Genomic DNA, 23826 nt, shown 5'->3' on the forward strand with positions numbered 1-23826 from the left:
CAGCAGCAAGCCCTTACGATGACTTGTCCAGTACCTGAGCATGATGACATCTCTTGCTCCATGTCTTGCTAATAGATTGTCCTTCCAGGGTGAGCAATTTTTGTATTCACCTTGGACCAAAGGATATTGTAGGAATATTTCTAATTTGCATTTAGTTATATAACTATTACCTCAATTCAATTTTTATAAATATCTTTATTGAGATAAAGTTCATCTATTATAAAACTCACCAATTAAAAGTATACAACTCAGTGATTTTTAGTATACTGACAGAGTTGTGCAACCATTGGCACAATCTAATTCCAGAGCATCTTCATCACTCCAAAAAGGAACCCTTCTGATAAGCAGTATAACTTCCCCATCCCTGACCCATCCTCCTTACGTAAGCACTAATCTACTATATGTTGCTATATATTTGCCTATTCTGGACTTTTCAGATAAGAATCATACATGGCCTACAAATGTTCATCTATGTAGTAGTATTCATCAGTACTTTTCTGTCATCAAAAAAAATATTCCATTGTAGGGATATAACACATTTTATTTATCCTTTCACCAGTTGATGGACATTTGGCTTGTTTCACTTTTTTTTCTATTATGAATATGCCACTAGGAACATTCAAGTACAAGTTTTGTGTTAATATATTTTCATTTCTCTTGGGTATATACCTAGGAGTGGGATTTCTGGGTTATATGATAACTTTATGTTTAGCTTTTTGAAGAACTGCCAGACTATTTTCCAGTGACTGGACCATTTTACATTCCCATCTACAGTGAATGAGGATCTTAATTTCTTCATATCCTCACCAATACTTTTCATTATCTGTCTTCACTATCTAACTACTTAAAATAATTATATAACTAAGTGCAACTAAATTAGGTATGTAGTGATATTTCATTGTGGTCTTGATTTACATTTACCTAATGGCTAATGATGTCAATTAATTAAATTTTGAGGCCATACATTTTAACGAACAATTAGTGATGAAATATGGCATTATATTTTAATATTAACTAATATTAATTTTTAGTGATTTTGAATGAAGTGGAAAAGAGAATATAGGGTGTTAAATGTCATACTTAGCAAGTGCGCTTAATTTCCAGCTTATCTTAAAAAATTCTAACTTGACTACATAGAATAAAGAAAAAAAAAGGTGAAAACTTCAGAGATACTATCATAGGACAAATTCCCTGTAGAATAATAGAACATACTTAGCTATTATCGAGTACAGGGCAAAGAGACAAATCTTGCATCTCTCACTTAAAACTTTGTTCAAACAATTTGGTTTCTGGTGGGTGGAAGGTGAATATCTAAGTTCCAATTCTAACATGAATAAAATAGCTTACACATTTGGAACCCAGACCACGTGTGACACTTCCACAGGGTTGGCCATTCTTTGTTTTGAAATGAGGAGATAGAAAACATAATGTGTTCCTAGCAAAAGAATCCACATTTTCAATAAAACTAGAAGAACAAATGAAGTGATTTTATTTTTGGATGTTGTATGGAACTCTTAAATGAAATTAGCAATTACAATTTAAACAGTGGCTTCAATTAAGAAGAATTTCAAGCACTTTTTTCCTTGATCGAATTTTTTTTTGAAAAATTAAAAGACCTAATATGTGTACCACAGAAAAAAAACAGGATATGTTATTTGCATAATCCATTATTTGCAATTATGGTCAAAATGTACTTAAGACCAATAAAATGTAAACCAGTCTTGCAAGTCAAAGAGAGATTTTATAAAAAAGGACAAATCCACATACCATTTCTGGTATTTTTCTCAGCCAGCTCTGGGGCCACGTAATGAGAAGAAACTGGTCTTGTCCACTTAGTCTAGGAAGCATATCTATGGAATTATGAAAGAATGTGATTCTGAATGCAAAACAGGAAGATGGCATCTATAAGGCACATTAGTCAATTTCTTATCTGAATGGGATGCCAGCTTATGGGGGGAATGTACTGAAAAATGGGACAGAAAAACCACACATAAAAAATTTAAGGGCTGAAAAGTATAATTAATTTTTTAAAGAAGAAGAAATAAAGCTTTTAAACTGAAAAGAAGTCGGTTATTGATGATTATCTGTCTATAGGCCTTTAAAAATCCGTTCTCTTTTCAAACAACTAAATAAAATAAAATGAGCTAAAGATTTTTGTATTTTTAGGATCGGCATAAATAATAATTTATTAACAAAGACAATCATGAGCCACATGAAGTATCTTCAAAATAAAGTTGTAAGTTTAGGGATCTTTTAAGATTTCTTTATATTGATTCAGATAATATTTACCTGGAAACAGGTGGTGAGATACAGAGTTTTCTGACTCTTTCTGGCTCTGCGAATCTTGTGACACATTCTGCAAAACATTAGAGACAACCTGAAAATTTCATTTAATGACATTGCCTAACAAAGTGATTTTATAATTTGTTATGTGTAAAGATATACAAGACAGAAGCTACATATTTTTTAGTTTGCATAAATGGATGCTCTTTTATTGGAAATACACCTTCTAAACTAAATGATAACCACAAAATGATTTTTATATTACCTATTTTTAGGGCTTCATGGTACTTTCCAGACAAAAAATTAAAGGAACTTTCTCTATCCGAGTGTTATAAAATCACGGATGTTGGAATTCAGGTCAGATAATTAAAGTCTTCTGTTAAATAATTAAGACTGACATGTAAGCACAAACTGAATAAACTCTCTAGGTAACAGTAGAAAAAAGAAGTGGACTGGAAATGTTGTGACACATATGTAGATATTGACTGAGGCAAGATAAACTCTGGCTTTTAGTCAGGTCTCCACAGCCTAAGGTTGACTGAAAGGATTTGTCTTCTCATCCCTTTCCAGTATCAGACTTATAGGATAAATAGGGAAGGGCAGACATTTTCTTAGAGAATGATCAAATGCAAAATGCTAAGTCTTTTTTTTAAATTTAAAAATGATAAATTTTATTGTATGCAAATTGTACATCAAAAGCTGATAAAAATACATTTTAGAACAAAATTTATATTTAAGATACTCTTTTTTTAATTTTTTAATTTTGATATAATTAATGTACAATTACTTGAACACTATGGTTACTAGACTCCCCCATTATCAAGTCCCCCCCAACAAACCCCATTATAGTCACTGTCCATCAGCGTAGTAAGATGCTATAGAGTCACTACTTGTCTTCTCTGTATATACTGCCTTTTCCATATCCCCCTCCCCGCTACATTATGAGTGCTAATCGTAATGCCCCATTTTCCCCCTTATCTCTCCCTTCCCACCCACCCTCCCCAGTCCCTTTCCCTTTGGTAAACTGTTAGCCCATTCTTGGGTTCTGTGAGCCTGCTGCTGTTTTGTTCCTTCAGTTTTTCTTTGTTGTTATACTCCACAAATGAGTGAAATCATTTGATACTTATCTTTCTCTGCCTGACTTATTTCACTGAGCATAATACCCTCTAGCTCCATCCATGTTGTGGCAAATGGTAGGATTTATTTTCTTCTTATGGCTGAATAATATTCCATTGTGTATATGTACCACATCTTCTTTATCCATTCATCTACTGATGGACACTTAGGTTGCTACCATTTCTTGGCTATTGTAAATAGTGCTGCGATAAACATAGGAGTGCATATGTCTTTTTCAAACAGGGCTGTTTCATTCTTAGGGTAAATTCCTAGGAGTGGAATTCTTGGGTCAAATGGTGTTTCTATTTTTAGTTTTTTGAGGAACCTCCATACTGTTTTCCACAATGGTTGAACTAGTTTACATTCCCACCAGAAGTGTAGGAGGGTTCCCCTTTCTCCACATCCTCACCAACATTTGTTGTTGTTTGTCTTTTGGATGTTGGCCACCCTAACTGGTGTGAGGTGATATCTCATTGTGGTTCTAATTTGCATTTCTCTGATGATTAGGGATGTGGAGCATCTTTTCATGTGCCTGTTGGCCATCTGAATTTCTTCTTTGGAGAACTGTCTGTTCAGCTCCTCTGCCCACTTATTAAATGGCTTATTTGCTTTTTGTTTGTTGAGGTGAGTGAGCTCTTTATATAATTTGTATGTCAACCCCTTATCAGATATGTCATTTATGAATATATTCTCCCATACTGTAGGATGTCTTTTTGTTATCCTGATGGTATCTTTGCTGTACAGAAGCTTTTTAGTTTTATATAGTCCCACTTGTTCATTTTTGCTTTTGTTTCCCTTGCCCAGGGAGATATGTTCATGAAGAAGTTGCTCATGTTTATGTCTAAGAGATTTTTGCCTATATTTTTTTCTAAGAGTTTTATAGTTTTATGACATATTCAGGTCTTTGATTCATTTTGAGTTTACTTTTGTGTATGGGGTTAGACAATAATCCAGTTTCATTCTCTTACATGTAGCTGTCCAGTTTTGCCAACACCAGCTGTTGAAGAGGCTGTCATTTCCCCATTGTATATCCATGGGTCCTTTATCTTATATTAATTGACCATATATGCTTGAGTTTATATCTGGACTTTCTATTCTGTTCCACTGGTCTATGGATCTGCTCTTGTGCCATTACCAAAATGGTCTTGATTACTGTGGCTTTGTAGTAGAGCTTGAAGTCAGGGAGCTTAATTCCACCTGCTTTATTCTTCCTTCTCAGGATTGCTTTGGGTATTTGGGGTTTTTTGTGGTTCCATATGAATTTTAGAACTATTTGCTCTAGTTCATTGAAGAATGCTGTTGGTATTTTGATAGGGATTGCATTGAATCTGTGGATTGCTTTAGGCAGGATGGCCATTTTGACAATACTAGTGCTTCCTATCCATGAGCATGGGATGAATTTCCATTTATTAGTGTCCTCTTTAATTTCTCTTAAGAGTGTCTTGTAGTTTTCAGGGTATACGTCTTTCACTTCCTTGGTTATTATTCCTAAGTATTTTATTCTTTTTGATGCAATTGTGAATGGAATTGTTTTCCTGATTTCTCTTTCTGCTAGTTCATCATTAGTGTATAGGAATGTAACAAATTTCTGTGTATTAATTTTGTATCCTGCAAGTTTGCTGAATTCAGATATTAGATCTAGTAGTTTTGGAGTGGATTCTTTAGGGTTTTTTATGTACAATATCATGTCATCTGCAAACAGGGACAGTTTGACTTCTTCCTTGCCTATCTGGATGCCTTTTATTTCTTTGTGTTGTCTGATTGCTGTGGCTAGGACCTTGAGAACTATGTTGAATAAAAAAAAAGTGGGGAGAGTGGGCATCCTTGTCTTGTTCCTGATCTTAAAGGAAAAGCTTTCAGCTTCTCGCTTTTAAGTATAATGTTGGCTGTGGGTTTGTCATATATGGTCTTTATTATGTTGAAGTACTTGCCCTCTATACTCATTTTGTTTAGAGTTTTTATCATGAATGGATATTGAATTTTGTCAAATGCTTTTTCAGCATCTATGGAGATGATCATGTGGTTTTTGTCCTTTTTGTTGATGTTGTGGATGATGTTGATGGATTTTTGAATGCTGTACCATCCTTGCATCCCTGAGATGAATCCCAGTTGATCATGATGGATGATCTTTTCTATGTATTTTTGAATTCAGTTTGTTAATATTTTGCTGAGTATTTTTGCATCTATGTTCATCAGGGTTATTGGTCTGTAATTTTCTTTTTTTGTGGTGTCTTTGCCTGGTTTTGGTATTAGAGTGATGTTGGCTTCATAGAAAGAGTTTGGGAGTATTCCCTCCTTTTCTACTTTTTGGAAAACTTTAAGGAGTATGGGTATTAGGTCTTCACTAAATACTCGATAAAATTCAGTAGTGAATCCACCTGGTCCAGAGGTTTTATTCTAAGGTAGTTTTTTGATTACCAATTCAATTTATTTGCTGGTAACTGGTCTATTCAGATTTTCTGTTTCTTTCTGGGTCAGCCTTGGAAGGTTGTATTTTTCTAGAAAGTTATCAATTTCTTCTAGGTTATTCAGTTTGTTACAATATAATTTTCATAGTATTCTCTCATAATTGTTTGCATTTCTGTGGTGTCCGTAGTGATTTTTCCTGTCTCATTTCTGATTCTGTTTATGTGTGTAGACTCTCTTTTTTTCTTGATAAGTCTGGCTATGGGTTTATCTATTTTGTTTATTTTCTCAAAGAACCAGCTCCTGCTTTCATTAATACTTTATATTGTTTTATTGTTCTCAATTTTATTTATTTCTGCCTTAATATTTTTAATATTTATTATGTCCCTCCTTCTACTGACTTTGGACATCATTTGTTCTTCCTTTTCTAGTTTCATTACTTGTGACGATAGACTGTTCATTTGGGATTGTTCTTCTTTCCTGAGGTAGGCCTGTATTGCAATATATTTCCCTCTTAGCATGGCCTTTGCTGCATTCCACAGACTTCGTGTTGTTGAATCATTGTTGTCATTTGTCTCCATATATTGCTTGATCTCTGCTTTTATTTGGTCATTGATCCATTGATTATTTAGGAGCATGTCATTAAGCCTCCATGTGTTTGTTGGCTTTTTCGTTTCATGTACTTTATTTCTTGTTTCATACCTTTGTGGTCTTAGAAGCTGGTTGGTACAATTTCAATCTGTTTGAATTTACTGAAGTTCTTTTTGTGGCCTATTATATGATCTATTCTTCAAAATGTTCCATGTGCACTTGAGAAGAATGTGTATCCTGTTGCTTTTGGATGGAGTGTTCTGTAGGTGTCCATTAGGTCCATCTCTTCTAATATGTTGTTCAGTGCCTCTGTCTCTTTACTTATTTTCTGTCTGGTTGATCTGTACTTTGGAGTGTGTTGCGTGTTGAAGTATCCTAAAATGAATATATTGCATTCTATTTCCCCCTTTTATTCTGTTAGTAGTTGTTTCACACATGTAGGTGATCCTGTGTTGGGTGCATAGATATTTACAACAGTTATATCCTCTTGTTGAACTGACCCCTTTATGATTATGTAATGTCCTTCTTTGTCTGTTGTTACTTTCTTGGTTTTGAAGTCTGTTTTGTTTGATACAATTACTGTAACTCCTGCTTTTCTCTCCCTGTTAGTTGCATGAAATATCTTTTTCCATCCTTTTCCTTTCAGTCTTTGGGTTTGAAGTGAGTCTCTTGTATGCAGCATATAGACGGATCTTGTTTTTTTAATCCATTCAGTGACTCTATGTCTTTTGACTGGTGCATTCAGACCTTTTACATTTAGGGTGATTATCGATAGATATGTACTTATTTCCATTGCAGGCTTTAGATTCGTGGTTACCAAAGGTTCAAGAGTAATTCCCTTACTATCTAACAGCCAAATTTAACTCACTTTGTGTGCTATTATAAACACAACCTAACAGTTCTCTTTTTTTTTCCTCCTTTTTCTTCCTCCTCCATTCTTTGTATGTTATGAAACATATTCTGTACTCTTTGTCTATCCCTTGGGTGACATCTGTTTAGCGTTAGGAATACTTCCATCTGTAGGAGTCCCTCTAAAATGAACTGTAGAGGTGATTTGTGGGAGGTAAATTCTCTGAACTTTTTCTTATCTGAAAATTGTTTAATCCCTCCTTCAAATTTTAATGATAATCTTGGTGGATATAGTATTCTTGGTTCAAGACCCTTCTGCTTCATTGCATTAAATATATATTGCCACTCCCTTGTGGCCTGTAAGGTTTCTGTTGAGAAGTCTGATGATAGCCTGATGGATTTTCCTTTGGATGTGATCTTTTTTCTCTCTCTAGCTGCTTTTAAAAGTCTGTCTTTATCCTTGATCTTTGCCATTTTAATGATTGTATGTCTTGATGTTGTCTTCCTTGGGTCCCTTGTGTTGGGAGATCTGTTCACCTCCATGGCTTAAGAGACTATCTCCTTCCTCAGACTGCAGAATTTTTCAGCAATTACCACCTCAATGACACTTTCTATCCCCTTTTCTTGCTCTTCTTCTTCTGGTACCCCTATAATACGAATATTGTTCCATTTGGATTAATCACACAGTTCTCTCAATATTCTTTCATTCTTAGAGATTCTTTTTTCTCTCTCTGCCTCAGCTTCCTTGTATTCCTCTTCTCTAATTTCTATTCCATTTGCAGTCTCTTCTACTACATCTAATCTGCTTTTAAATGCCTCCATTGTATGTTTAATTCCAGATATCAAATTTCTTAATGATTGAATCTCTGACTAAAATTCGTTCCTGAGTTCTTGAATATTTTTTTGTACCTCCATAAGCATGTTTATGATTTTTATTTTGAACTCTCTTTCAGGCAGATTTGTAAATTCAGTTTCATTTGACCTTTTTTCTGGGGTTTGTGAGATTTTGGTCTGAACCATGTTTTTTGATGTTTCATATTTCTGTGTAGTGCCCACTAGTCTCTGGAGCTGCTCAGCCCCTAGAGTGAGGTTGGGGGTTGTAGGGGAGCAGAGCTGGTGCCTTGGGGGAGGAAAGATCTGTTTCCTGATTCCCTTCTGTGGTGCCTGTGTCCGGTATCAGAGCCAGTGGGCCAAGTACACAGGTGTAAGCCTCTGTGCTTTGCATCTCTAGCTGTTGTAGGTGGGGCCTTCCTCTGGCTGGACTGATGCCAGCACAGTGACTGCAGGTTTGTGAACCAATGTTGGCTGGCTAGGAGAAAGGCGCAGCAGGCTGCATGTCACAGTGGGGTGCCTCGGAGCTGAGCAGGCAGCCAGGGGTATGGGACGCCTGAAGCTCCTCAAATTCCCCACCAGCTGGGCAGAGTGCACCCAGACAACCTTGTCCAGCTCTCCCCTCCCCCACGCAGCAAGCTCTGTGTACACCCCGCTCCTACAGCAGCCCTCTTGCCGCTAGAAAGCCTCTCAGACCACCTGCCTTTCCCTTGTCCCAGAGCAGCTGGGTGTGGATCCCCTCCTCCACAAATGGCCACAATCTGTCTCTCAAGCACTCCACCTGTCTGAGCTCCCCAACGTCCAGAGCACCACACAGTGTAGGTTTCTGCTCCCAAAGCAGACCTCCAGGGCTGGGTGTTCAGCAGTTCTAGGCTTCCACCCCCTCCCCCGTTCTATTTCTCTTCCTCCTGCTGATGAGCTGGGGTGGGGAAAGGGCTCAGGTCCCGCCGGATTAAGGTTTTCATACATTATCCTGTTTCATGAGGTCTGCTCTGTTCGTGAGATCCCTTTGCAGTCTGGTTCAGCCTTCTTTCTTGTTATTGTTTTAGGATTAGTTGTATCAATTAACTACATTTTCATATTATCTGTAGTTTTGGGAGGAATTCTCCATCTTACCTCTCATGCTGCCATCTTGAATCTCTCAATGCTAAGTCTTCTTATATATATAGTGTTGGGAGCTCAGACAGGTGGAGTGCTTGAGAGACAGATTGCGGCCATTTGTGGAGGAGGGGATCCACACCCAGCTGCTCTGGGACAAGGGAAAGGCAGGTGGTCTGAGAAGCTTTCTAGCGGCAAGAGGGCTGCTGTAGGAGTGGGGTGTGCACAGAGCTTGCTGCTTATATTCTATATATATAGAAGTGCTATATAATCTAACCATTGGGAGTTGGAAAAATTACACCAGGTACATAACAATTAGAAACCTAAGTTACTCAAACATAGCAGGTAGTATACTTTACCAGAATCTAAAGCATAATATAAGTAATTGGATAGGATAAATGATTACGTGTTCAATTGGTAATTTAGGAACTCATGTGAAGGGTAAATTTCTTAGACCTGATCTTGAGGGGATGTGCTATTATGAGAAAGATACAATATAACATTTATCACAACATTAAGCATCTCAATATGCTGTTAAGAGAAGAAAAACCAAAATCATATGTGATAACATGTGTTGAACTAGGACAAAATCTGGTTTCGCATTGGCAAATCATGGAAGGCAACATTTTTTTCTTTTTTGTATTTTACTTTTATTTATTTACTTATTTATTTTGGTATCATTAATATACAATTACATGAGCAACATTGTGGTTACTAGATTTCCTCCATTATCAAGTCCCATCACATACCCCATTACCCTCACTGTCCATCAGCATAGTAAGATGCTATAGAGTCACTACTTGTCTTCTCTGTGCTATATTGCCTTCCCCGTGCCCCCTCCTACATTATGTGTACTAATCGTAATGCCCCTTATTCCCCTTCTCCCTCCCTTCCCACCCACCCTCCCCAGTCCCTTTCCCTTTGGCAACTATCAGTCCATTATAGGGTCTGTGAGTCTGCTATGGTTTTGTGCCTTCAGTTTTTGCTTTGACCTCATGCTCCACAGATGAGTGCAATCACCCAGAACCTGTCCTTCTCTGCCCAGCCCACCTCACTGAGCACAACTCCCCCCAGCCCCTTCCATGCCACCACAAATGGTAAGATTTGTTTTCTTCTTATGGCTGAATAATATTCCATTGTGTATATGTACCACCTCTTCTCTATCCATTCATCTACTGACAGACACTTAGGTTGCTTCCATTTCTTGGCTACTGTAAATAGTGCTGCAGTAAACATAGGGGTGCATATGTCTGTTTGAAACAGGGCTCCTGCAATCTTAGGGTAAATTCCTAGGAGTGGAATTCCTGGGTCAAATGGTATTTCTGTTTTCAGTTTTTTGAGGAATCTCCATATTGCTTTCCACAATGGTTGAACTAGTTTACATTCCCACCAGCAGTTTAGGAGGGTTACCCTTTCTCAACATACTTGCCAGCATTTGTCATTCCTATTCTTTTCTGTTATCCATCCTAACTGGTGTGAGGTGATATCTCATTGTGGTTTTAATTTGCTTTTCCCTGATAATTAGTGATGTGGAGCATCTTCTCATGTGCCTGTTGGCCATCTGAATTTCTTCTTTGGAGAATTGTCTGTTCATATCATCTGCCTATTTCTTAATAGGGTTATTTGCTTTCTGGGAGTTGAGGCATGTGAGTTATTTATATATTTTGGATGTCAACCCCTTGTCAGATATGTCATTTACAAATATATTCTCCCATACTGTAGGATGCCTTTTTGTTCTGCTGATAGTGTCCATTGCTGTACAGAAGCTTTTTTTGGCATGATGTAGTCCCATTTGTTCATTTTTTATTTTGTTTCCCTTGCATGAGGAGATGTGTTCAGGAAAAAGTTACTCATGTTTATACTCAAGAGATACTTGCCAATGTTCTCTTCTAAGAGGTTTATGGTTTCATGACTTACATTCAGGTATTTGATCCATTTTGAGTTTATTTTTGTGTATGGGGTTAGATAATAATCCAGTTTCATTCTTTTGCATGTAGCTGTCCAGTTTTGCCAACACCAGCTGTTGAAGAGGCTGTCATTTCCCCATTGAATATCCAACGCTCCTTTATGCTATATTAATTGACTATACATGGTTTTGTTTATATCTGGGCTCTCTAGTCTGTTCCATTGGCCTATGGGTCTGTTCTTGTGCCAGAACCAAATTGTTCTGATTACTGTGGCTTTGCAAGAGAGCTTGAAGTTGGGGAGTGTAATTCCCCCTGCTTTATTCTTCCTTCTCAGGATTTCTTCAGCTATTGGGGGTCTTTTGTCATTCCATATGAATTTTAGAACTATTTGCTCTAGTATGTTGAAGAGTGCTGTTGGTATTTTGATAGGGATTGCATTGATTCTATAGATTGCTTTAGGCAGGATGGCCATTTTGACAATATTAATTCTTCCTATCCATAGCATGGGATTTGTTCCCATTTATTGGTATCTTCTTTAATTTCTCTCATGTGTGTCTTGTAGTTTTCAGAGTATCATTCTTTCACTTCCTTGGTTATGTTTCTTCCTAGGAATTTTATTCTTTTTGATCCAGTTGTGAAAGGAATTGTTTTCCTGATTTCTCTTTCTGCTAGTTTATCATTAATGTATATGAATGCAACAGATTTCTGTGTATTAATTTTGTATTCTGTAACTTTGCTGAATTCAGATGTTAGATCTAGTACTTTTGGAGTGGGTTATTTAGGGTTTTTTTTTGTACAATATCATGTTATCTGCAAACAGGGACAGTTTGACTTCTTCCTTGCCTATCTGGATGCCTTTTATTTCTTTGTGTTGTCTGATTGCCATGGCTAGGACCTCCAGAACTATGTTGAATAAAAGAGGGGAGAGTGGGCATCCTTGTCTTGTTCCCAATCTTAAAGGAAAAGCTTTTAGCTTCTCATTGTTAAGTATAATGTTGACTGTGGGTTTGTCATATATGCCTTTTATTATGTTGAGGTACTTGCCCTCTACACCCACGTTGTTGAGAGTTTTTATCATGAATGGATATTGAATTTGGTCAAATAGTTTTTCAGTATCTATAGAAATGATCATGCAGTTTTTGTCCTTCTCTTTGTTGATGTGGTGGATGATGTTGAGGGATTTTTGAATGTTGTACCATCCTTGCATCCCTGGTATAAATTCTACTTGATCAATATAAAGAGCTCATGCACCTCAACAAACAAAAAGCAAATAGGCCAATTAATATATGGGCAGAGGAACTGAACAGACACTTCTCCAAAGAAGAAATTCAGATGGCCAACAGGCACATGAAAAGATGCTCCACATCGCCAATCATCAGAGAAATGCAAATTAAAACCACAATGAAATATCGCCTCACACCAGTAAGGATCAACACCATCCAAAAGACAAACAACAAATGTTGGCGAGGTTGTGGGGAAAGGGGAACCCTTCTACACTGCTGGTGGGAATGTAAATTAGTTCAACTATTGTGGAAAGCAGTATGGAGGTTCCTCAAAAAGCTCAAAATAGAAATACCGTTTGACCCAGGAATTCCACTCCTAGGAATTTACCCTAAGAATGCAGCAGCCCAGTTTGAAAAAGACAGATGCACCCCTATGTTTATCACAGCACTATTTACAATAGCCAAGAAATGGAAGCAACCTAAGTGTCCATCAGTAGATGAATGGATAAAGAAGATGTGGTACATATACACAATGGAATACTATTCAGCCATAAGAAGAAAACAAATTCTACCATTTGCAACAATATGGATAAAGCTAGAGGGTATTATGCTCAGTGAAATAAGCCAGGCAGAGAAAGACAAGTACCAAATGATTTCACTCATATGTAGAGCATAAGAACAAAGAAAAACTGAAGGAATAAATCAGCAGCAGAATCACAGAACCCAAGAATGGACTAACAGTTACCAAAAGGAAAGGGACTGGGGAGGATGGATGGGAAGGGAGGGATAAGGGCAGGGAAAAAGAAAGGGGGCATATGATTAGCATGTATAATATCAGGGGGGCATGGAGAGGGCTGTACAACACAGAAGAGACAAGTAGTGATCCTACAGCATCTTACTAGGCTGATGGACAGTGACTGTAATGGGGATTGTGGGGGGGGTCTTGGTGAAGGGGGAGCCTAGTAAACAGTATTCTGCACATAATTGTAGATTAATGATAACAAAATAAAAAAATTCTACTTGATCATGATGGATGATCCTTTTGATGTATTTTTGAATTCAGTTTGGTAATATTTTGTTGAGTATATTTGCCTCTATGTTCATCAGGGATATTGGTCTGTAATTTTCTTTTTTTGTGGTGTCTTTGCCTCATTTTTGTAGCAGAGTGATGCTGGCCTCATAGAATGAGTTTCAGAATATTTCCTCCTCTTATACTTTTTGGAAAACTTTAAGGAGTATGGGTATTATTAGGTCTTCAGGAAATGTTTGAAAAAATTCAGCAGTGAAACCATCTGGTCCAGAGTTTATGTTCTTAGGTAGTTTTTTTTTATTACCAATTCAATTTCCTTGCTGGATATCGGTCTATTCAGATTTTCTGTTTCTTCCTGGGTCAGCCTCGGAAGGTTGTATTTTTCTAGAAAATTGTCCATTTCTTCTAGGTTATCCAGTTTGTTACCATATAATTTTTCATAGTATTCTCTCATAATTCTTTGTATTTCTGTGGTGTCCATAGTAATTTTTCCTTTCTCATTTCTGATTCTGTTTATGTGTGTGGACTTTCTTCTTTTCTTGATAAGTCTCACTAGGGGTTTATCTATTTTGTTTATTTTCTCAAATAACCAGTTCCTACTTTCATGGATTCTTTCTATTCTTATATCCTTCTCAATTTTACCTGTTTCTGCTCCAATCTTTATTATGTTCCTGATTCTACTGACTTTGGGCCTCACTTGTTTTTCTTTTTCTAATTTCATTAATTGTGACTTTAGACTGTTCATTTGGGATTGTTCTTCTTTCCTGAACTAGACCTGTATTGCAATATACTTCCCAATAAGCATGGCCTTCACTGTGTTCTACAGATTTTGTGGTGGTGAATTATTGTTGTCATTTATCTCCATATATTGCTTGATCTGTTTTTATTTGGTCATTGGTACATTGATTATTTAGGAGCATGTTATTAAGCCTCCATGTGTTTGTGTGCTTTTTCATTTTCTTTGTGCAATTTATTTCTAGTTTCATACTTTTGTGATCTTAGAAGCTGGTTGGTACAATTTCAATCTGTTTGAATTTACTGAGGCTCTTTTTGTGGCCTAGTATATGATCAGTTCTTGAAAATGTTCCATGTGCACTTGAGAAGAATGTGTATCCTGTTGCTTTTGGATGGAGTGTTCTGTAGGTGTCCATTACATCCATCTGTTCTAATACGTTGTTTAGTGCCTCTGTCTCCTTATTTATTTTCTGTCTGGTTGATCTGTACTTTGGAGTGTGTTGTGTGTTGAAGTATCCTAAAATGCATTCTATTTCCCCCTTTAATTCTGTTAGTATTTGTTTCACATATGTAGGTGATCTTGTGTTGGGTGCATAGATATTCATAATAGTTATATCCTCTTCTTGAACTGACCCCTTTATCATTATGTAATGTCCTTCTTTGCCTCTTGTTACTTTCTTTGTTTTGAAGTCTATTTTATCTGACGTAAGTACTGCAACTCCTGCTTTTTTCTCCCTATTAGTTGTATGAAATATCTTTTTCCGTCCCTTTACTTTCAGTCTGTGTATGTCTCTGGGTTTGAAGTCTCTTGTAGGCAGCATATAGATGAGTCTTGTTTTTTTATCCATTCAGGATTCTATGTCTTTTGATTGGTGCATTCAGACCTTTTACATTTAGGGTGATTATGGATAGGTATGTACTTATTTCCATTGCAGGCTTTAGATTCGTGGTTACCAAAGGTTCAAGGGTAATTCCCTTACTATCTAAGAGTCTAATTTAACTCACTTAGTATGATATTACAAATATAACCTAAAGGTTCTTTTTTTTTTTCCTCCATTCTCTATATATTAGGTACCATATTCTGTACTCATTGTCTGTTCCTTGATTGACTCTGGGGGTATTTGGTTTTATTTTGCATCTGCTTAGTAATTAATTGTTCTACTTTTCTGTGTTTTTTTCCCCTGATGATAGCTATTTAGCCTTAGGAATACTTCCATCTATAGCAGTCCCTCCAAAATGCACTGTAGAGGGAGGTAAATTCTCTCAGCTTTTGCTTATCTGAAAATTATTTAATTCTTCCTTCAAATTTAAATGATAACCTTCTGGGTAGAGTACTCTTGGTCAAGGCTCTTCTGCTTCATTGCATTAAATATATCAAGCCATTCCCTTCTGGCATGTAAGGTTACTTTTAAGAAATTTGATGATAGCCTGATGTGTTTTCCTTTGTATGTGATCTTTTTTCTCTCTCTAGCTGCTTTTAAAAGTCTGTCTTTATCCTTGTTCTTTGCCATTTTAATTATTATATGTCTTGGTTTTGTCTTTCTTGGGTCCCTTGTGTTGGGAGATCTGTGCACCTCCATGGCCTGAGAGACTATCCCATCCCCCAGATTGGGGAAGTTTTCAGCAATTACCTCCTTAAAGACACTTTCTATCCCTTTTTCTCTCTTCTTCTTCTTCTGGTACCCCTATAATGAGAATATTGTTCCATTTGGATTGGTCAGAGTTCTCCCAATATTCTTTCTTTCTTATAGATCCTTTTTTTCTCTGTGCCTCAGCATCTTTGTATTCCTCCTCTCTAATTTCTATTCCATTTACTGTCTCTTCTACTACATCTAATCTGCTTTTGAATCCATCCGTTGTATGTTGCATTTCAGATATTGAATTTCTTAATGATTGGATCTCTGTCTTACATTCGTCCCTGAGTTCTTTAATATTTTTCTGTACCTCCATGAGCATGTTTATGATTTTTATTTTGAACTCTCTTTCAGGAATATTGGTGAGTTCAGTTTCATTTGGCCCTTTCCTGGGGTGTGTGATATTTTGGTCTGAACCAGGTTCCTTTGATGTCTCATATTTCTATGTGTTGCCCTCTAGTGCCCAGAAACTCTAGTCTCTGGAGCTGCTCAGTCCCTCTAGTGAGGTCAGTTGTCACAGGGGAGTGGTTCTGGTGCCCTGTTTCATGAGATCTGCTCTGTTCTCCATGTGTATGAAGTCTGGTGAAGCCTTCTTTCCTGTTGCTCTTTTAGGATTAGTTGTATTAACTATATTTTCATATTATATGTGGTTTTTTTGAGGAGTTCTCTACCTCACCTCTCATGCTGCCATCTTGAACTGATCCAGAAGGTAACATTTTTAAAGGTAACCAATAACCTAGGTATGTGAAAACTGGTAAACACACTGGAAGCTATATATAATGTACTGGGAGTTGAAAGCCCCAACCATTTATGAAAACCTATGGCTAAATTATAGAAACAAAACACAATTCTCTTACTGAAATTAAAGTATTTATCCCATAGTGGAAAGATAATGCAAGTGACAACTAAGGAGCCCACAGAACATGGCAAACTTGAAGTCATCTTCCATTAATTTGAAATGGACTTTATGAGAAGTTAACATAACTGAGAGTGTTAAAATACTGTATATACCGGTGAGGTACAGAAGGTGCCAGGTCAAATCGTGCTCTGGAGCTGAATGCATTTTAGCACCATCTAAATCAACTCCCTAATTTTACAGGCTGAGGAAATTAAATCCCAGAGAGCTTACATGACTGGTCCAAAATCTTATACCACTTCAGCAAGCTAATCTAACTAAAGTTTTATGGAAATGAAGAGTAGAGGTGGAGAACTGCTATTCTAAATGGTTTACTGACAATATGGCTTAGTGGAGAAAAACTGTTTTCAAATTATTTTTGCAGTATTTCATTGGGTCTGGACAAAGTAATGGTTCTTGAGGAAAAAATGTAACACCATTACGAAATCTCCTTTAAGAGGCATTAGTGTCAAGCAATGTCAATTTCTCCCAATTTCAGACCCTGGGTACTAAGTTTCTTCAAGTGCTGAAGGAACCTACCTGGCAGCATATTCAATTCATATTAAGAATTAGAAATAACAAACACTATCCTTTAAAACAAACATCCCAGAGAGGACTAACAACTTACACAGAGGACAAAATTGTAACTCTACAATAACAAAAGGGGTTATGAAACATTAGGATGCATATAACCCACTAGGAGAAAAACCCAAAAGGTTCCTCTATGATTAAACAAGGTTCATTTAAGGGTTAAACATGCATTTACACAAAGCTTCACCATGAATATGATCTAGTCAGGCTTTCAAAAGGTCTTTAACAAGGGGATAGAACAAAGGTTATTAAAATAAAACATTAAAATTAAAATTAAACATTAACATTTCTAATATTGACTAATATTTCTTATATGGTAACCAATTACATTTGATCAATAGCTACAAATCACTCAGAAGTATTGAAACCTACCATGGCGATGTCATGATCTCAATATCCATAATTTATTAATTTTTAAAATGCTCCTTGGGATGAGAGTGATTGAAGTCTATGGCTAAATATTAGCAAGCCAGCGCTATCTGCTACTTCTCTTTGAGTCTGTGGGCTCCAGGAATTTTTATTCTACTCTTTGGAGCCTGAAAATTATGTTACTTTTAGGTGCTTAGAGATGTCAGATGAAAGTTAACTATGTGATCATACAGCTGAGTTCGGCATAACTTAAAAAAAAAGTAATTAAAAAAATTTGGTATGTATTTATTTCAGTCATCTAAAAGAGAATATAAAAAGGGGATACAGGAGCATGGAAACACAGGATTATTTAATTATTACTTGCACAGTATCAGCTGTTCTTTTCAAGTTTAAGAAAAAAATTCTGTTTCTCACCATCCCTGTTTTTCTACTCCCTGCTTCTGGAGAGAGAGACAGAGAGAGAGAGAGAGAGAGAGAGAGAGAGAGACTGTGTGTGTGTGTGTGTGTGTGTGTGTGTGTGTGTGTGTGTGTGTGTGTGTTGTGGCTTTTAACCAGTTTTACTCCTTCCAACCATTCCAAAGTTCACACTTCTGGATGTGTAGTAATCTTTCTCCTCTGTGCCTCCCCCAGCCCAATTATTAAGTTCCAGAAGAGATGAGACAAAGAAGGGGGAGGAGAAAGTGACACATAAGCCAATTTCACTATTCCTTGTAAGGATTTACAAAAGAGAGAGGAAGGGAGTAAAATGAAATGAATAAATTGATATGTTCAGATTATCATCAGGGATTATCTTCCTTGTCACTTATAGAAGGTAGCTATAGGAGATTCTGTTTTTAGTACAAGAAATTGAAACTTTATATTTCTACATAATGATTTAATGAAAAAAAATGTGATAAACATTTTTACCCTGGCTAGATTTTGCAAGAGTCATGAACCTAATATACAAAATTACCTCATTTTAGTTTTACTGGAAACCACAGCTCATGCAGGTTGAGTGTCTGGAGTTTTAGATGTATTAGCTTTTTAGGATCTGGTTTTAATTACATTCTCCAACTTCAGTTTTTTTCCTGAGAACATTAGACATTCAATGATCACGTTAAACTAAAATTATTTGCTTTTGAAAGGCAAATGCATTTTGGAGAAGATGTTTGATATAGTTGTAATCGAGTATTTCTCAAGAGACCTTTTCCTTGAATATTTTATGAATTTAATTAAATAACAAACTGCCAAGTTTGGCAAAAGGATTGGTTTAATTGGGATGATACAATACAGATATATTGGAAATTCTGTTTTATTAAGTTGTTTGGATAGAACCAATGAAATAAATCCAATTATTTACTCTGGTTGCTTTCATACTCCCTTAATTTAGTTATAGTTCTCATTCCCTTTTTTTGGGAATGAAGTATGCTATAAATACAATAAGTAATATACATACACATGAATGTGCATATTTTTTTAATGTAGCTTGTGAGTGAAAACCTTGCAGCTAGATAAAAATTTTTGATTATATCAGTGTTGGTAGGTTGAGGCAGTTGATTAAAAAAAGGGATTAGAGAATGGAAAATGAATTTGAGTTATGGACCACCACAAGAACTTATACATGTATGTATATATGTAAGTGAAAAGTATATATATGTGTTTACATGTAAATGTTTATAAATGCATACCTATGTGTAATATGTTTACACATATATTAAATGTGTAAGTTTAGTATGTTAGATTACATGTTTACATGTAAGCACATGTAAACATGTAACTATGTCTAGTATATGTGTATAAATTAAATACATGTACATATTCTAGCTTATGTTAGATTACATACATGTCAATATGTCTGTATATTTATTATTCCCAAGTTATATATATAGATGCTAGAAGATTATATATTCTTAGGTTAAGACCAAGTAAATGGTGGTCAATATTCAAAGCTAATAATAAACACTAATTTGTTAAGGAATGATCTTTTTTATACATTAAAAATTTAATGTCCATGTAAATGGCAACACTCTGTTCCTATGGAAGTGTGTAGATTAGCTGTCTGATAGCAAAGGCAATGATATAATATTGGGAATGTGGGCCTAGTTATCAAATGTCCAAGTTTTTATCCTGATTCTGCCTTTCACATGCCATATAACCTTAATTCACTTAGCATCACAATTCATCACTCCTATAGTGGCTATAATTGTGAGGCAGACAGGAGCTAGCACTCTAGAACAGGGTCAGCTCTTTTTGTAAACTTTCAGTAAACTGTTTCTGTAAGGGCCAGATAGTTTATATTTTAGGCTCTGTAGGCCATACAGTTTCTATAACAACTACTCAAATATTCTACTGTAGAGTAAAAGACAGCCATAAACAAAAGTAAAAAAAAAAAATTAACTTGGTTCCAATAAAATTTAATGGACAATAAAATTTGAATTTCAAATTTTCACGTCATGAAATATTCTTCGTTTGATTTTTTCAACTACTTAAAAATGTAAAAAACATTTTTAGAGTGTGGGCCATACAAAAACTTGACAGACTAGATGTGGCCCACAAGTAAAAATTTGATGGCTTCCCAACATCTGTTCTAGAGTCAAACAGAACTTTCCAGTTTTGGTTCTTAAGAAATGTGACTTTGGGCAAGGTCGTTTCCTTCTCAGGGCCTTAAGTTTCTCACTTGCAAAAATGGGTAAAATGACAAAATAGTCTTCCTATTGTGAGGACTAAACTAATATATAATAGAAAATAAGAAATAAACATTTTTAGTAAAATAGTTTGATAATTTATTTGGCTTAAACAGTCAGAAAACAGGTAATCTTGAAAGACAATTTCTCCTAATGGTAAGGAGATAGTTTGGAATATGCTATTAGAAGTATTACCTACCTTATGAGTAAGGTAAAATTCCATTTGACAGATAAGGAAACTAAGGTTCAAAGAGGTTAAGAATCTTGCCCTAGGTCATGAAACAAGTAAGCAGATGAGCTAGGGTATAAAATGTCTAATTACAGAGGACAGTTCTAGCCATCATGCTGTGATCATGGAAGCTATAGAAAGGATTCAGCTGTAGTATTTAATCCAGCATGGGAAACACAGAAGTGCCAAGGAAAGCTTATTTGTTGAAAAATCATTTTAGTAAGACATGTGGAAATTAGATTGAAGGGCAGAGGGGAGAGAAGACAGCTATCGAGATTAAAGGTAGAAATACAAATTTAGAGGCTTTTGTTAGAGTTCAGGGGACAAAGGGTGGCACCCTGAACAAGGGCAGTAACAGTGAGGTTGGAGAGAAAGAAGGGACTGGACTGGAGAACATTTAGGTAGCAAAATCCATGGGACTGTTGATAGTTTATATTGGGATGTGGATGAGAATGTGACAGGATGACGTCCATGCATCTGACTTGGCTGCCTGGGAGGTTTGTTCTACCCTCATTTTCAGGCCCTTTCCCAGAGCCAAGTCACATAGCCAGGGTTATGAACTACCCAGTCCTATTCAGTATTTGGACATTTATTGTTGCACTGTCTCTTCTTGTGAGTGATTTTGTTTGTGCTTCCTCTAAGGTCTCTTCACCCTTCTACTCTAATGACAGAGTCTTTTAAGCATTTCATCTCCCACTCTCTCTATCCATAAGCCTGTGGTGGCTGAAGGCAGGCTAGGAGAGTTCTGTTGGGCCTCTTGTTTCTGTTTAGTCTACTTACAGGAAGTTGTAGTGTTCTCTGTCTCCCATTAATGATGAGTGTACAGGTCCTGTGTAGTTTTATTTTATTTTGCTTATTATTTTATTTTATTTACTTAGATTATTATCATTGTTCTTCACACCCAAACATGGCCTTCTTTTATCTTTAATTATGAAAAATGTATCTTTAGCAGAGATGGATATGTTTTTTGTTTTGTTTTGTTTTTTCTAATTATTTTATTTTATTTTATTTTTGAATTTTTTTTTGAATTTTATTTTGATATCATTAATGTACAGTTTACTTGAACAACATTATGGTTACTAGACTCCCCCTATTATCAAGTCCCCCCCACATACCCCATTACAGTCACTGTCCATCAGCGTAGTAAGATGCTATAGAGTCACTACTTGTCTTCTCTGTATATACTGCCTTTCCTGTGTCCCCACCCCGCACATTATGTGTGCTAATCGTAATGCCCCGTTTTTCCCCTCATCCCTCCCTCCCCTCCCATCCTCCCCAGTCCCTTTCCCTTTGGTAATTGTTAGTCCATTCTTGGGTTCTGTGAGTCTATTGCTGCTTTGTTCCTTCAGTTTTCTCTTTGTTGTTATACTCCACAAATGAGTGAAATCATTTGATACTTGTCTTTCTCTGCCTGGCTTATTTCACTGAGCATAATACCCTCTAGCTCTATCTATGTTGTTGCAAATGGTAGGATTTGTTTTCTTCTTATGGCTGGATAATATTCCATTGTGTATATGTACCACATCTTCTTTATCCATTCATCTACTGAAGGACACTTAGGTTGCTTCAATTTCTTGGTTATTGTAAATAGTGCTGCGATAAACATAGGAGTGCATATGTCTTTTTCAAACTGGGCTCCTGCATTCTTAGGATAAATTCCTAGGAGTGGAATTCCTGGGTCAAATGGTATTTCTATTTTTAGTTTCTTGAGGAACCTCCATACTGCTTTCCACAATGGTTGAACTAACTTACATTCCCACCAGAAGTGTAGGAGGGTTCCCCTTTCTCCACATCCTCGCAGTATTTGTTGTTGTTTGTCTTTTGGATGTTGGCCATCCTAACTGGTGTGAGGTGATATCTCATTGTGGTTTTAATTTGCATTTCTCTGATGATTAGCAATGTGGAGCATCTTTTCATGTGTCTGTTGGCCATCTGAATTTCTTCTTTGGAGAATTGTCTGTTCAGCTCCTCTGCCCACTTTTTAATTGGCTTATTTGCTTTTTGTTTGTTGAGGTGCATGAACTCTTTATATAATTTGGATGTCAGCCCCTTATCAGATATGTCATTTATGAATATATTCTCCCATACTGTGATGGACATGTTTTTTAAAGCCCTGCAACCATAATGCAGCAAGTAGTATTTATAACTAATTAAGAGAAACAGAAAGCACGTGGCAGCAGTTCAGCCTAATGTACTATGTTATGCCTTTTCTGTCTAGCTTGTGGCTTCAATTCTTCACAAGCTGGTTTACTGATATTGCCAAATGACACCACTGATGAATTCTGAGAGACTAGTTGTAGCCTAGGTTAATGACATGTTTTCTGATGATCACAAAGGTATCTGACAACTTTTGTTTATGGAATATAAGCAACAGTAGAGATGCTAGAACCTCTACTTCCCTCATTGTTCTCTTAGGGTCCCTTCTTTCTGAGACCTTCAATTTTGATAAAAAGTTCCTTTTTTTCCTTTAATTTTCAGTGTTTTAACCTCTTTGGTCCATTCTCTTAGTTCAGAAATGGATTTATCTTGATTTACAAATAGGAAGAGTAGAGAGGAGTGGTCAAGGTATAAGGCACTGGGAAGGGTGCTTCACGAGCTAATTCATAGTTGGGAGAACAGCAGAGTAAGATCCATTGCTGTTCATTTGGCTTCCTGCCTGACCCAGGTCATTATTTCAGTAACTCAAATGGTTCTGTAGATGTGGGTCTGCTCCAGGCTGAGTCTAAGCGGGGACTGACAGTTCAGGGTTCTCAGTCCTATACTCTAAACTACCTGTGCTAGAGAACTGAAATCCTTCTAATTACATGGATACTCAGGTCTGAAAGGCTAGGAGTACCCCCTCATTCGGCAACAGTCTTATCTGAGTTCTCCTTGACAATAGCCTATGGCCAGCCTGTTCTGGACATTTCTCTCTAGAGTATAAGAACAGTTGGATTCATGTCTTGCCCTAAAATTCATCTTGGATTCATTCTTGCCCTAAAAGCAAGAATGGATTACTCTCCAGGGACTCCTTTCTGATCTTAAACCTTTACTTTGAATCACTAACCTTCTCACCAGTTATAAAATGTTGTTTATGCAAGATTCTCATCAGCTGATAGACTCCAGCCCCTTGTGCTCAACCAAAATTTGTTTTAGTGGCCTTCGACACATACTGACTTACATGCCAAAGGTGGACTAGATGTCTTGGCTCCACACAGCAACAATTTTTTAAAAAAACAACAACATTGATTTCTATTTGGTTTCCAAAATTGAATCATTCAAGAATTGCCAGAGCATGAGATTTCAATAACTCCACCTCTTCTCCAGGGATAAAGTTATGCTTATGGGTTGCCAGGGAAGCAACAGAGGATCTCTTTCCAAAATGCCCTTAATCCTT

The 23826-nt window shown here is 36.5% G+C and overlaps 1 protein-coding gene across 1 annotated transcript in view; it reads left to right on the top strand.

The window, feature by feature from the left end:
• FBXL13 (F-box and leucine rich repeat protein 13) overlaps positions 1-23826 on the top strand; it is a 234634-nt gene that overhangs the window by 176319 nt on the left and 34489 nt on the right. Inside the window, 1 exon segment of the mRNA XM_057504965.1 lies at positions 2579-2640. Coding sequence (XP_057360948.1) covers positions 2579-2640 — 62 coding nt within the window.

The sequence above is a fragment of the Manis pentadactyla genome, chromosome 7 (assembly GCF_030020395.1).
Source record: "Manis pentadactyla isolate mManPen7 chromosome 7, mManPen7.hap1, whole genome shotgun sequence".
NCBI lineage: Eukaryota > Metazoa > Chordata > Mammalia > Pholidota > Manidae > Manis > Manis pentadactyla.